The following is a 13926-nucleotide window of genomic DNA, read 5'->3' on the forward strand; positions in this document are numbered from 1 at the left end:
ATTAAGTTTAAAGACTCTTCACAGTCATTCAAAAGTTATTAACTGGAAACAAAAGTATGATTATGATGCAGAAATAGCTTCACAGCCAACACAAAAAATATAATGGTATGTCATATGTAATAAATGTTACAAAGATATTTTGTTCTTTTACCTCCAAAATGGGTTGTACTTCTTATGATCATAAACAATCCATATAATGCAAGGGAAGTAACTTACGCAAGTTTGTTTTCCAAATCCTGTTTGGTAGTGAGATCTTGCACAATTTTGTTTGTTGTCTCCCTTTTTTTCTCTCTGCAAGAATGGCATTCAATTGTTACACAAACATGAAAATCATTTTAATAACAATTCAAGATGCTAAAGGGAAGCTTTATAACATCATGTTAATTTATGAATGAATAAAAAAACAACAACAAAGCCTTGAACTTACATAGTGTTTGCTGCTGGGGATTTTTTTAACATAATTGGACTTGTCACAATTTTCAAAAACATGGAAAAGTAAAAGGCTTGAATTGAGAAAATTAATCAAAGAACACTTATCTTTTATTCTTGTTTTTTTTTTCAGTTTAATGAGGGCCATCAAAAATTATTACAGTCAGGGCAACGTTTTTTAGGCATTGCTTACGAAAACACTGAGGTTATTGCAATAGCCCAACTTTTTTTTCTTTAGAAAAACAGACTAGCTAAAATCAAATCAGTCTACAGTCAACAGTTACAAATAAAAGCTTTTTTTACTTCTGATAAATTTTGGTAAATAATTCCACCAATCATTTGAATGCTGTACTTGGGGAAGGAAGAAATCTTGTGTACCTGTTGGCCTCGAATGATTGTACTCGTCCTTTCTGTGCCTCCATGTTGAGAGCGATGGCCAACTCCGCCAGCTCCTGCTTCAACCGATGCTTCTCTTGCTGAATTTACACAAAACAAAAGTTTCAAGCATATTACAAAAGGTCATAAATAATTTTGAAAATGATGATAAGTTTGCATATATCTTTGTCAGCAATAAGTGTTATCCTTATTTATCACCGCAACTGCAAAAATTATAAACAGGTACATGTATCTTTTATAAAATATTTAAAACGACAAACCCGTTATTAAGCTTGATCTGACCTAAAAGTCTAGTCAACACATCCTGTCTCATCTTGGTCTCAAATTCTTGGTTGATCCTTGTCAGCTCTATGTGCCCCCCACCCCCTTTCACCCCTACTATCCCTGCCCTGTCCCAACATTCCCCACCCACCTCTTTCTGTCTCATCTTGGTCTCAAATTCTTGGTTGATCCTCGTCAGCTCTATCTGTCTCAGCTCCATCTCACTCATTTTGGACTTGTATGTTCTCGCAAGGTCAGACCTACATTACATATGGTAAACAAAAAATTGTCTTTACTGTTATTCAATTACTGGTATTATCTCTAGAGAGTTCATTTTAAAAGTAAAATTGGTAACCAAGAAAACAGACAGTGAAAATAAGTATAATTACAAATAATTTTCTTGAATAAAACACAAATATTTTCAACACAAGCCACTGTCCATTTAATAAGATTACTTGCACAAAGTATGAAAGCCGTTTATTAAGAGAGATATTTTATATGGTTATGACAGTCATTCCTTAAAGTAGTATCAACATTTTATACAAACGTTTTCCAAATTAAAGCGACTTGAGGCATCATAAAATCTAAATCAAATCAAATAGTTACATGACTCACTTGGTCATTTCAGTTTTTCTGCCATGGTCCCTCATGGCATGTTCAAATGCAATATTTTGATGGGTTCTAGCCTTTGTATTCTGCAAGACACACACACATTCAACATTGCCAACAGAAGCGTATAAAATGCACAACATATGATTATACAACACAATAACATTTTATAGCCAATATTGTATACACTTGACACAACTTATAACTACTCCCTTACATATCAAATGATCAATATTAACATGTAAGAGGAGACGATATTAACATAATTCTTACATCACTATAAAAAGTAGAGTTATGCCCATTGACCTACTAGAAAAACAGTTTGTGGTGCTTTTGTTATTGCAATCAAGACTAATCTTTTTTACTTTTAGCATGTTTTTAGTCTGACTATCAATAAGATTTGTCATTAAAAAATTTGACTTATTTTACAATCTCGCCCGAAGGTGAAGGTCACCTTTTATCACAAAAAAAAACCTTGTATATAAAATAAATTTTAAAGAAACTTTGTCGACCCATTCATTGTGGGTTTAATGAATACCAAATTGTATTTGTTTTGGTATCAGTGAATTCTTAGAAAGCTCAACTCAAAAAAGGACAAGTTAGAAGTTCTGTCAAGTGTATACCTAACAGCACATTACTATAATACTGTGGATTTGGCAGTGATAACCTTTACATCTTATTATGCTAGAAATAAATACTTTATATCTACACAAATTGCCACAATACACATACAAATCCACAATATCAGAGATAACGCACTCCCTCCACCTTTTGCAAACAAGGTTACACAAGCAGCAACATGGGTCATTAATAGTCACAAGTCACACTCAGCGGCCCTCAAATGGTATAAAATAAATACAATCAAGTAAAATACAACATCATAATATTTTCACTAGCAGATAACTCCCCCCAAAACTTGCATTGTCCAAGGTTACTTTTCATGTCTATATTGGAGAATAAAAAAAAAATACACTCCAAAATCACTATTTTGGACAATAAATTTTCGTGTGAGAGTACCACCAAACCCCACTGCCAACATTTTTAACTATTTTAATTTGGGTTCAGGGGGACAGATGAATGTCAAAAGGTTGTGCCCCTAAGTTATAGACTAACTTATGTCAATCCTGGATCTACATCTGGTTTAGGAATCATTGTTTTAGTAAAGAGTTACAATCAGTAATGGAAACAAGAAGCATTAGATTCCACTGGCAGGACATACATGAAATTATAGCACAGCTACAACAGTCACACCTCCATGTCATACGTCACATACATCACTTACACTTTGAGGGTGACCTTTCTACCAGAGGTCACATACATCACTTACACTTTGAGGGTGACCTATCTACCAGAGGTCACATACATCACTTACACTTTGAGGGTGACCTTTCTACCAGAGGTCACATACATCACTTACACTTTGAGGGTGACCTTTCTACCAGAGGCCTTATTGATTTGCTCATCCTGCTTGGACTTATCTGTTCTCTGCTTTGCCAGCTATCATGGTTGAAAACACATAATTTGTATCATATGCCAATCTAAAGTGGAATTCAGGGGCCTTTTCATGAGTATTCAGGGCTCCAGTAGGTGGAATAAGGAATCTTATAATCTGGCCTTCTCCAGAACACAGACTTTGTAAATAGTTTTATAATATTTGCTATACTTAATTTGGGTAGCAGATCACGGGAGTATTCTGTTACAACCTCATATTTTGTTGGAGTACTTGTGCGTCAACTGTAACCATAGGATATATGTGGGAAAATATTTCAGCAAAGCACCATGTACGTCATGTAACCCAAATGAAGGCGTTATGCCGAAATGTTTAAGATAATAAACTTTAGGTGTTTGTTTGTCTTTTTATTCATGTAACCCAAATGAAATTTTACATTTTCGTCACAGATTTCTGTGTATGCAATATCCTGAACGTGTTTATACTTACATCATGGGCTTGGTGGGTATACTCCTTCCGGAGTACTGTGTATTTTTCCAGGCCTTTATTCAACTTGACTTCCTCTGCCATTCTCTTCTTGTTTATAACTGAAAATAAGCAGAAAAAATCAGCTTGTGAAATTGTTTACAAAATTTTACCAAAACAAGAGCCATCATAGGACAGCGCGCTCGACTACACCGCCTTGACTTAGAAGTGAATACAATAACGATGTAATATTACAAAGTTTGGTCTCCTTATGTCAAACCTAACTAAAATTATTCGATACATAAGGTGACTTTGATGCTGCCCTCCCACCAGCCCGCCCAAACAATGACGCAAGTCATTCAAATAACTTGATTTCCCATTATGAAAATGTGGTTAAGAATATACAAATATGCTTTTCAAAAGAAATAAAAAAAAATAAAAAATTCAAGGGCCATAATTTGTATTTTGGGTTAAAATGGAGTTATGTTTTTTTTATTAAAATCCCAACTTGCCCTTAACTTTAACCTGCCCTAAATCACTCAGGGGCCATAACTTGTATTAAGGATATGGAGTTATGTAACCTCATTGGGTAATGGTCCTGAACAATTGTGTGAAGTATTAAGTCAATTGAATGAAGGGTATAGAAGTAATTAATAAATATCTCAACCTGCCCTAAAACTTTAACCTAAGTTCCATAATCAATCAGGGGCCACAATTTGTATAAAAGATAATATGGGGTTATCTAACCTCATTATGTGATGGCTCTGAACAACTGTGTGAAGTATTAAGTCAATTGAATGAATGGTATTGTTTTAAGTGAAAATCCCAACTTGCCCTAAAACTTTAACCTGCCCTAAAACTTTATTCTAAGTCAATCAGGGGCCATAACTTGGATAATTAAGGATAATATGGGGTTATGTAACCTCATTGTGTGATGGTCCTGAACAACTGTGTGAAGTATTAAGTCAATTGAACAAAGGGTATAGAAGTTATTAATAAATATCCCAACCTGCCCTAAAATTTTAACCTAAGTTCCATAGTCCATCATGGGCCATAATCTGTGTAAAGAATACTATGGAGTTATCTAACCTCATCATGTGATGGCCCTGAACAACTGTGTGAAGTATTAACTCAATTGAATAAAGGGTATTGGACTTATAAGTGAAAATCCCAACTTGCCCTAAAACTTTAACCGGACGCCGACGCCGGGGCGAGTAGTATAGCCCACCTATTCTTCGAATAGTCGAGCTAAAATTAACACTGTTTCATAAGATACTGTACCACTTAAAACATGTCCTACACAAAGACCGGATAAAGGAAGTCAAGTCTAAACATATGCATGACAATTTCGATCAGGTTTGTCAAAACATATATTCACCATGACTTACAGAAGATAGCCAGCACATCCATTTCAGCACTCAACATCAGCTATGCATAACAACAGAATAAGTTGTGGTCTAACTGTTTGATAAAATTAAGATGCTACAGAAAACAAAAAAATGTGTCCACAAAACTAACAGAAACTCATAGTTTGAAATCCATCAATAGACAAACATCTTACAATACCCAAGCTGGTACCTTGAGCTCTTTTCTAAACTGAAAATGACTAGAATCAGTTGTTTACACTGTGAGTATTCACTTTCTCAACCATAATACAAACAAAACCTAGAAAAGATTTTGTTTTACAGCAGTAAGCTGGTGACAATCAAACCCACAACCTCTTGGGTGAGAGGTGGACATTTATACCACTAGACCACTCTCACCCGATAATATCTGTGGTTAAAGCATACCATTTTCATAGTCTCTGAGCATGTGCTTGACTGCCCGCTGGTTCTTGATGATGTCTCCCTCCGTGCGCTTCATCTCGCGTTCCTCCTGCTTGTGTTGCCACATGTGGTCCTGCACAGGTAACACGGCAATATATTAGAAGGTAAGTCTGATTTATGATGACTTTTAAACCAATTTAGCTATTTTTCCCCAGCAGAAGAAATTTTAAGAACACGAGAATAAAGTCAAATAAAAATGACAGTAGAGGGATAAAAAACATAAATTGAGTCAGTGTAGGTTAAGAAAATTACCATCTGATTATGTCCACTTTAAACAAAAAAAAACTCATAACTTTCGTTCTCATATTTTGTCATCAGGCTTAAAAGGTGTTTGTCAATAGGAAAGCAATGAGTAGAATTTCAAAACTGTGTTGAACGTTTACAAGACGTTATTAAATAAAATGAAAATGGAACCGTTTCTTGAAACAGCCTGAAATTATCTGCAGACTTTATTATTTTCCTTTAAAAATACTACTGTTAAAGATCAGAGTTCAACTGAAATATTAAACATTGAATCAAACCAAAAGCATGTAAGTAAGATTAAAATAAAAAAACAGTTCACATGAATAAAAAGATTATGACAAATTTCAAAAATACATTATGACTACCAGTAGGCTAGTATGTTTTTTGACAGTAGAATTTCTTGATTTATTACATTGTTTTAAAAGAAATATATCAAGTGCCTGTTGGAAGTCAATCAGGTATTTATGATGAATCATTGTCTAATTTTAATCAATGCAGAGTATAATAAGCAACAAAAAGTTCGGACATGGTTATAGTTTAAGGAGCTATATGTTTGAAGAACAATATTATTTTAATGGCACTGGAAAGCTTCAAATTTACTTATAATTGTTCGTATTATGCAAAATATTAAACAGAAAAATTGAGTTCACTATCGCATGACCTCATTTTCAAAATTTGTCTGAGAAATACTAGTGTTTCACAACAAATTGGTATGCTATTTAATTTCATCTATTTGCCAACTGAAAAAGAGCTGAAGAAATAACAGATATCTCTACAGATCAGGAAAAATCTTTAAAAAAAAAACAACTTCAAAAAGTGTCTGAAACCTACACCCCTTCTGATATGCAATAAATCTACACCTAAATAAATAAAAACCTCCAGGTATTTTGCCTACTGTTTCTAACTATGCAACAAAATGACTTATTTGTATATTGAAGATAAATCGGTTCAAAACAATGCCCAAGGTTTCCTATTTGTTAAAACAAGGCACTGTTCACAAACACTCTACAGGTACAAATGTATTGAATGTTACCATTTAACCCAATAAAAACACAATTTCTTAGTACAAAGCCATCAAGCACATGTCTGACATACATCAACAACTTGACAACAAGGTTTGAATACCTGAAACTCTGTCTGTTTTTAAGAAGAACAAACTGATTCAGAATACCATAAAGATTTGAGTAATCATGTGTGTATAAATCTTAAATAGAAGCAAATATCTTAAATAAACACTCATTCAATACTATTTCTTTAAAAGTTATGATTGTATGATTGATCATTGTAACACACTTTTAATACAACCAGATACAATTATCATGCAATATGATAACCCAAATAATGATACACTAGTGTTTCATGCATACATTCTAATAAAACATACTATACTAGTTACATTAAAAAAACTAGAATTGAATGTGCCGATTATTGGGAGCGCAGATCATTTTTCTAGTAAAGGCCACCATAGCCATCACCTTGACCTACTGACCACCAAAACAATAGGGGTCATCTACTGACCATGATCAATATGCATACCAAGTTTGAATAGTCTACAATAAGTCATTCAAACGATTTTGATTGGAAAGGAAAGTGAGACAACGCCGTGGTTGACATGGAGGCTGGACAAAGTTATCCCTATCTGTTTGCCATGCCTCGAAGGCAACACAAACACACTAGCAATATATAAAAAAGGTAAATATTCATTGATTATGTATGAAATAATATATATATTTTAAAAATATCAACAATGAAAGATTAAAAGTATTCAAATATAAGAAAAACTCCAAAATTTCATGCACCATGTTAGCAAAAAAGCATAATTACTGTACCTTCAACTGTTGGATACTTGTCTGAAGAAGATTTCCATATAGTTTTAGTGTCTATTTTGTTTTCAGACATCATCATAAAATCATAATGAAAGATGCGTTGGTGGAATGCTCTTATGACAGATGTATGAGATATTATTAAAGTTGCATCACTAATTCCCATTCTTACAATGTTGATTGTGAGAAATGCATGTCACTTGTTTATGTCAACAATGTATAAAAATATCCATGCACTCCTTTTTACTTCTACAAGATAACAAACATGCACCATAAGATGGAAAAGTGATATACAATAGACAGAATACAATGGTAAAATGGACAAAATCATAACATGATCACCTGAATAAAGTTCTGCAATCTATTGTCTGAAAATAATGTTGCAAGATGCACAAATGAGAAGAGAAGACTGTTGAGCTGGTAACAAGAATATGAATCATTACAAAGTTAGTAAAGCTGCATGAACGTATCGAACATAGAACATGACCATTTTAATTAGAAAGTTGATATTTAGTCTTAGTCAAAAGTACAGACTGAGTGAAGAATGAAAATCATACCAAGTAAGTGCAAGGTAGTGCATGTAGTTACTCGTACTGTTGAGAATCATTCCATATTCATTAATATATTGTGTCTAACCTCTATAATCTTTATCCTTTTGTCATGCTCCTTTTTGTCGCCGTCAATCTGTGTGGACAAACGAACAACGGTCGGCTTGCTGGTTTCACCCTGGGTCTTAAGTTTCTCCCTCTCCTTCTTAACATGGAAGGTGTGGCTGTAGCGTGTCGAGTCAAGAAACCCCTCCGGTCCTACCTTCCGCTCTTGTTCCCTAAAAAGAAACATCCACTTAGGCTGTGAAGTATTTTGTTGAAAACAACAGGGACAGTTCATGGTATGATTCACAACAATAAGACATTAATGAAAAATTTACATAATAAAAAGCTATTATAAAATATTATTTATACTTCATATTAAACCATGCTTTATTTATACAACCTTGGGCTAAATAAGGAAATTGAAACAACGTTCACTATTTTTTTATTTGCAACTTACAGAGAATTTCTGAAATCCAAGCCTAAAGTCAATAAATTATCATTAGCTTTACTAACGCTTTTCGGCTAGATCATTTTCTGTCTATTCCTATTAAACATGAGAGAGTCCCATTAAAGGATATGTTTCAATTTATCAATTACTTATAAAAGGATTACTTGAGAAATGCTGCATATTCCTTGCTGATCTTGTCCCTTTTGTCCTCCTCCATGGGAGCAGGAGCGCTGTCAGGTCGGCGCATTGTGCTGTATCGACTGTGGATCAGCCGGCTCTTCTCAAAAGGCATGTCAGATAGCACCATGTTTACAGGTTATATCTGTCGCAAACAAATTGCTTTGTTACAAAATAACTGTAATGTGTGAATAGGCCACAAGAAACAAAAACAGTGTTGTTGATTACTTTCGAATCTGCAACACTGCCTAGCTGTAGTATTAATGCAAATAAACATTAAGTGGTCAAAGTTGTATTATAATAAAATCAAGGAATTTACGTGGAAAACAGAAAAATCTACATTATGTGATACATTAAATAGTTTTTTCCCAGTAATAGTTTGTCCCAGCATGTAACATATAACAAAACTTCGTCGAATACAAGATAGACTAAAATTTGGAGCAATTAAGATTTCAGCAGGTGCCCCATTTGAATTAGAAAATACAAAAGATGGAAGAAATATTGATGTTAACCCGAAAAAATGTACATTAAAGCTAAGAAAATGCGTACTTTGTTTACCTACAGCACTGGTGAATTTAAAGTCATTTTATCATTTAATTTATTAAAATCCCGGAAACGTCGCTAGGGTAAACTTTTGTTAATCTCGAAACCGTTAAACTTTGACATTACCTTTAAGTTAAATTTAATATTTTTCGCTCCTACAAAACTTAGAAATGCATTTTCCATACAAAGGTTTATCAAAAATAAGACAGATTTATCGACTTAATCAATTTTATTTTTACTCTTACATAGAGAGTATAAAGATGGCGTCATTACTATGGAGAAATTAGTGCGCATCATAGAACTACTTTTAGTATTTTCTATGTTAATATAGTCTAAATATTAAACATGATAATAAAATTCCAGTCAGAATAAATTGATCAGACTTAAAAATTGTTTTTTCTTTGTTATTTTCACTGCTATTTTTCACTCACTATAAAGAGTAGAACTATATTTGAACGCAGTAGTTGTTTACATGTGCTGTTCTTCGGCTTACAAAAATGGAGGAAGAAGTTGCCAGTGGTGGTGACAATATTGTTACTGAATTTAACACTTATGAAGAATTTCTAAACTCACAGATAACGTCACTTGATTTATTTTACTTAGAGGTAACGTTTAGTCATATATTTCAATTTCAAACTTACTTATAACATTTTGACATTTATTTTGTTCCTATTAACGTAGGGTCATCAACAATCTTCAGACCACAGGCGTCTGAATCATTGTTTGTCAATAAAATATTGATTAAAACCATTTTGGGTACATAAAATGATATAAACAACACATCTAAAGATATTTAGTGTCTTTGATATACTTTTTTGTATGCAGATATTTAGTGTCTTTGATATACTTTTTTGTATGAAGATATTTAGTGTCTTTGATATACTTTTTTGTATGAAGATATTTAGTGTCTTTGATATACTTTTTTGTATGAAGATATTTAGTGTCTTTGATATACTTTTTTTTCGATGAGGGATCCATACCCTCCCAGTGGAAAAATGCAAATGTAACTCCTATTTACAAGAAGGGCGACAAGTCAAACCCAGCCAACTACAGGCCAATATCCCTTACATGGGTACTTTGCAAAACACTGGAGCATATAGTATCCTCATCAATTTCAAAACACTTTACAAACCTTGGCATTCTGTACAATCTCCAACATGGTTTCCGAGAAAAAAGATCCTGTGTGACACAACTAACAATGCTTGTAAATGACCTTGTAAAATCAGTGAACAACAAACAACAGGTTGACCTGATACTCTTAGATTTTAGCAAAGCCTTTGACAAAGTGAGCCATGAGAAAGTCCTCCTAAAAATGCATAATTATGGCATACGTGGTCAAACATTAAAATGGATTAAGAGCTTTTTAGATAACCGGCTTCAATCTGTGATCCTAAACGGTACAAGCTCAGAGCCAATACCTGTCTCATCAGGAGTCCCGCAGGGGTCTGTGCTCGGGCCCCTGCTCTTCCTTGCATACATAAATGACCTCCCACAAAACATCAAGTCTAAAGTGCGTCTATTTGCAGATGACACAGTAATATACATGTCACTTACCTCAGTCAAACAGTCGTATACCCTACAAAATGATCTTAAGACACTAGAAAAGTGGGAGTTGGACTGGGATATGGAATTCAATCCCTCCAAGTGTCAAGTTATCCACGTCTCAAGAAGGAAACATTCTATCCCCCAGTACAGGAAGATAGATAGATAGACACTAAATATCTTCAGATGTGTTGTTTATCTCATTTTATGTACCCAAAATGGTTTTAATCAACATTTTAGTAACAAGCAATGATTCAGACGCCTGTGCTTCAGACTATGGCCATAGTGCACATACAGTGTAACCCTGGTTTGAGCTGTTGTGCATCTTTACTGGAACATGCACCATGTATAGCGCTGTCACATGAGACTCTCGTTCAATGACACTCACTGAAGACATTTATTTTTGTTTATGCTTACCTAGTTAGGATTCTTGTGCATTTCCCTTTTCCTAAATGAGATCTATCTGTGCATGAAATTTGAACCAAATACCTCAGGGACTTTTCTTTGAGTTATGCGCCGGACCAAAAAATAAGTTTGAAAATAAACAAAATACTGCAGCCATAGTTATGATTCCTGTGCACTGCACTTTTCTTAAATGAGATCTATTTGTATATGAAGTATGAAGTCAATACCTCAAAGATGTGTCTTTAAGTAATGCTCCAGACAAGATTGCCTGGACGCCCAGATGCATATTTAATTATAATAAGAATATAAAGGGAAGACATTAATCCAGTCCTAACATGTTATTTATGAATGAAACTTTCACAATATTCAGGTTCAGCATCGTAATTTGTGTATACTAATATTATAACACATTTTCAGTTATAAAACTTCAAAAACATAATTATAATACCAGCTAGATGTTACAAAGTCCATGTTACATTATTGTAGTGGTACAAAGTCTCATTCATTCTTATTTAAAAATATTGTGAAACATTTGTTTAGTCAACTTTATTTGTCTATACTTCCAATTTTGTGTTGTTTTTAAATGCATAAGTATTCATGTTGATTGGTCAGTAAGTAGTCTGGCTTAGTATCAAAAGTGGTATAAATAAAATGCTGAGCAATAAGTTCATATTTTTTTATTTTATTACTTTAAGGATGAAGAGCTGGCAAGGCAGTTGGTGGAACTTGGATATCGTGGTAGCGGGGAAGTCCTCAAGCGAGAGGAGTTTGAGGCGCGGAAGGCAGCAGCTGAAGCCAGCAGGCTTTCCAAAAGGAGTCAACAAAAGTATGACGCATCATGGCAAATAAAGTTATTGTGCCAAGCTTTATTTTGTTTTGTTTTTGCAAGATTTTCTCAAACAAACTGCTATTTAAAGGAATAACCAAAACAGCTTTTCAATCATTTCTAGGGATTATTTTCTGAGAAATATTGAATTGATTGCTAAATGTCTCATTGTGGCATTTCATAATTTTATGTGCTACTGTTCTTGGAAGTGACAACATTTTGTTCTTTGCTTATTGATAAGAAGGCGCCTGTATAATTTTCTTGGTCAATATCAAATGGTCTGACAACAACCATTGAATGTATTACAGGACACTTGCACACACTGGGAAGGACCTAAGAAATCCCTTCCTTAAAGCTCTGGCATCAAAAGAAGAGGCTAACAGGAGCGGGAAAATGACGGTAGGTTTCATCTTAGTTTCAACTCCTTCTGATTTTTAATTTATTAAAAAATATAACAGAAAATAAGGCACACAGTTTCTATTTTCTGGACTTTTTAACAGTTTGATCAACATGTAACTCCTAAATTTTATAATTGACTTAAAAGTGTATGTTTAACATTTCAGACCATTATCTTTATTCGAGACAAAAATGCAAGAGGCCAGGAGATATCAGGATACATAGATTATGCCCACAGGATGAAGACAGAGGATTTCGAACCATATTTTGCGGGCAAGAAAAGATTGCTACCAAGACCATCAGATTTAAGGTACTCTAAAACTAAATACCATTAAAAATGCTAACAGAGACAAAGTTGTTGTTCCGTTAAGAACTATGTTGTTATTGGAAAATTTCAATTCCCTGGAAGAAATATAAAAAAAACTTTTGGTAGAATATACATGTATGTGGGTTCTTTATGTTCTGTTTGTATTAAATTTTTACTGTATAGTGACACATTAAGCTTATTTTCAGCTTTTATAACTGGGAGACACAGACCTCAACATCGAACCCCACCCCAAACTACCAGGTTATTGCTGAAAATGCCTCAGGGCTGCTGTTCAAGAACAAAAGAGACAGAAAAATTATAAATGTGGACCCGAAGGTAAACTACCGGTACTTCAGACTGACATGTACAACTAGTGTATCAGAATGTTACATTATGGATTTAGATTAACAATACATTTTATGATTTTGAAGTAAGTGCATTGGTATTTAGAATTGTTCAATTTGTTCATACATTTAGTTGAAGAGTGTTTTTGAAATTTAAAGATGGAAATACATACATCTTAATTTTTGATACAAACTATCATTTGCGAATTTTAACAGGGAAGTTTGTTTCATTAATCAAAATGTATATATCAATGATTTCAGATTGCGAGTCCAGGTGACAATTCTACAAGGACTGTGATAACATTTGATGAGGAGGATGAAGCCCCTAAATACACACAAGTCGTTATTTACGATCACATCACTCGCAGAAAAACATAAACACTTTTTGCCTTTTTATACTGTTATAAGACTCTTTATAACTCTTTATTTTATTGTTTAAATATTCCATGAATCATTGTTATGATAATTTGTGATATTATAAATGTTGTTCATTGGCATATCAAAAAAATGATACTTTTACAAATCTTGTTTTTTTTATTTATAACAAAGATTATGAAAAACATAAGACAATTTAAATTATTAACTCTTTGTAAGTCTGTTCAAAAACAAAATGAAACCCTTTTCGGAATGTTGATTCCTACAGTTTTAAAAGCAAATTTATTATCTTATACTTCATAATAAGATTTTATCTACATCAAGAAGTTAAATTACTTTTACCTTTATGGTTTTGAACAGAACCAGTAACAAGAGGTGATACTTGTTGATGTGAACTAGAAATTATTTCATGGCATGCTTAATTTGAGAAGTATTTAAGTATTATTCAGAAGAAGTACACAATGGAAA

General features: G+C 33.5%; 2 protein-coding genes across 7 annotated transcripts in view; one reads left to right on the plus strand and one right to left on the minus strand.

Annotated features, from left to right (window-relative positions):
- Positions 1 to 9362, minus strand: part of LOC128224676 (myosin-11-like) — a 32084-nt gene extending 22722 nt beyond the window's left edge. For 2 of the 6 annotated variants that reach the window (XM_052934645.1, XM_052934662.1), the window contains exons 1-10: positions 9270 to 9362; positions 8708 to 8865; positions 8139 to 8328; positions 7509 to 7529; positions 5401 to 5509; positions 3635 to 3732; positions 1702 to 1781; positions 1238 to 1346; positions 808 to 905; positions 217 to 291 (exon numbers count right to left, since the gene is read on the minus strand). In XM_052934645.1, coding sequence (XP_052790605.1) covers positions 217 to 291; positions 808 to 905; positions 1238 to 1346; positions 1702 to 1781; positions 3635 to 3732; positions 5401 to 5509; positions 7509 to 7529; positions 8139 to 8328; positions 8708 to 8850 — 923 coding nt within the window. In that variant the 5' untranslated portion in view covers positions 8851 to 8865; positions 9270 to 9362. Of the gene's footprint in view, positions 1 to 216; positions 292 to 807; positions 906 to 1237; positions 1347 to 1701; positions 1782 to 3112; positions 3193 to 3634; positions 3733 to 5400; positions 5510 to 7508; positions 7530 to 8138; positions 8329 to 8707; positions 8866 to 9269 lie in introns of all 6 variants that reach the window. The other 4 variants (XM_052934653.1, XM_052934676.1, XM_052934669.1 and 1 more) reach the window with 4 other exon arrangements.
- Positions 9363 to 9710: 348 nt separating this feature from the next.
- Positions 9711 to 13614, plus strand: LOC128222319 (cilia- and flagella-associated protein 299-like). Its single transcript, XM_052931302.1, has 6 exons — positions 9711 to 9868; positions 11906 to 12036; positions 12345 to 12435; positions 12600 to 12742; positions 12946 to 13075; positions 13345 to 13614. Exons 1-6 carry the CDS (start codon positions 9761 to 9763, stop codon positions 13459 to 13461), a joined length of 720 nt encoding a protein of 239 aa, XP_052787262.1. The 5' UTR covers positions 9711 to 9760; the 3' UTR covers positions 13462 to 13614.
- Positions 13615 to 13926: the final 312 nt, after the last annotated feature.

Source organism: Mya arenaria, chromosome 2 (assembly GCF_026914265.1).
Source record: "Mya arenaria isolate MELC-2E11 chromosome 2, ASM2691426v1".
Lineage (NCBI taxonomy): Eukaryota > Metazoa > Mollusca > Bivalvia > Myida > Myidae > Mya > Mya arenaria.

Excerpts from the sequence above, each read along its gene's own strand:
- LOC128222319 (XM_052931302.1), top strand. The coding sequence starts at position 9,761 with ATGGAGGAAGAAGTTGCCAGTGGTGGTGACAATATTGTTACTGAATTT. Across the intron at positions 9,869-11,905 it reads TTGATTTATTTTACTTAGAG|GATGAAGAGCTGGCAAGGCA; the intron begins GTAACGTTTAGT and ends TATTACTTTAAG. Across the intron at positions 13,076-13,344 it reads TTATAAATGTGGACCCGAAG|ATTGCGAGTCCAGGTGACAA; the intron begins GTAAACTACCGG and ends CAATGATTTCAG.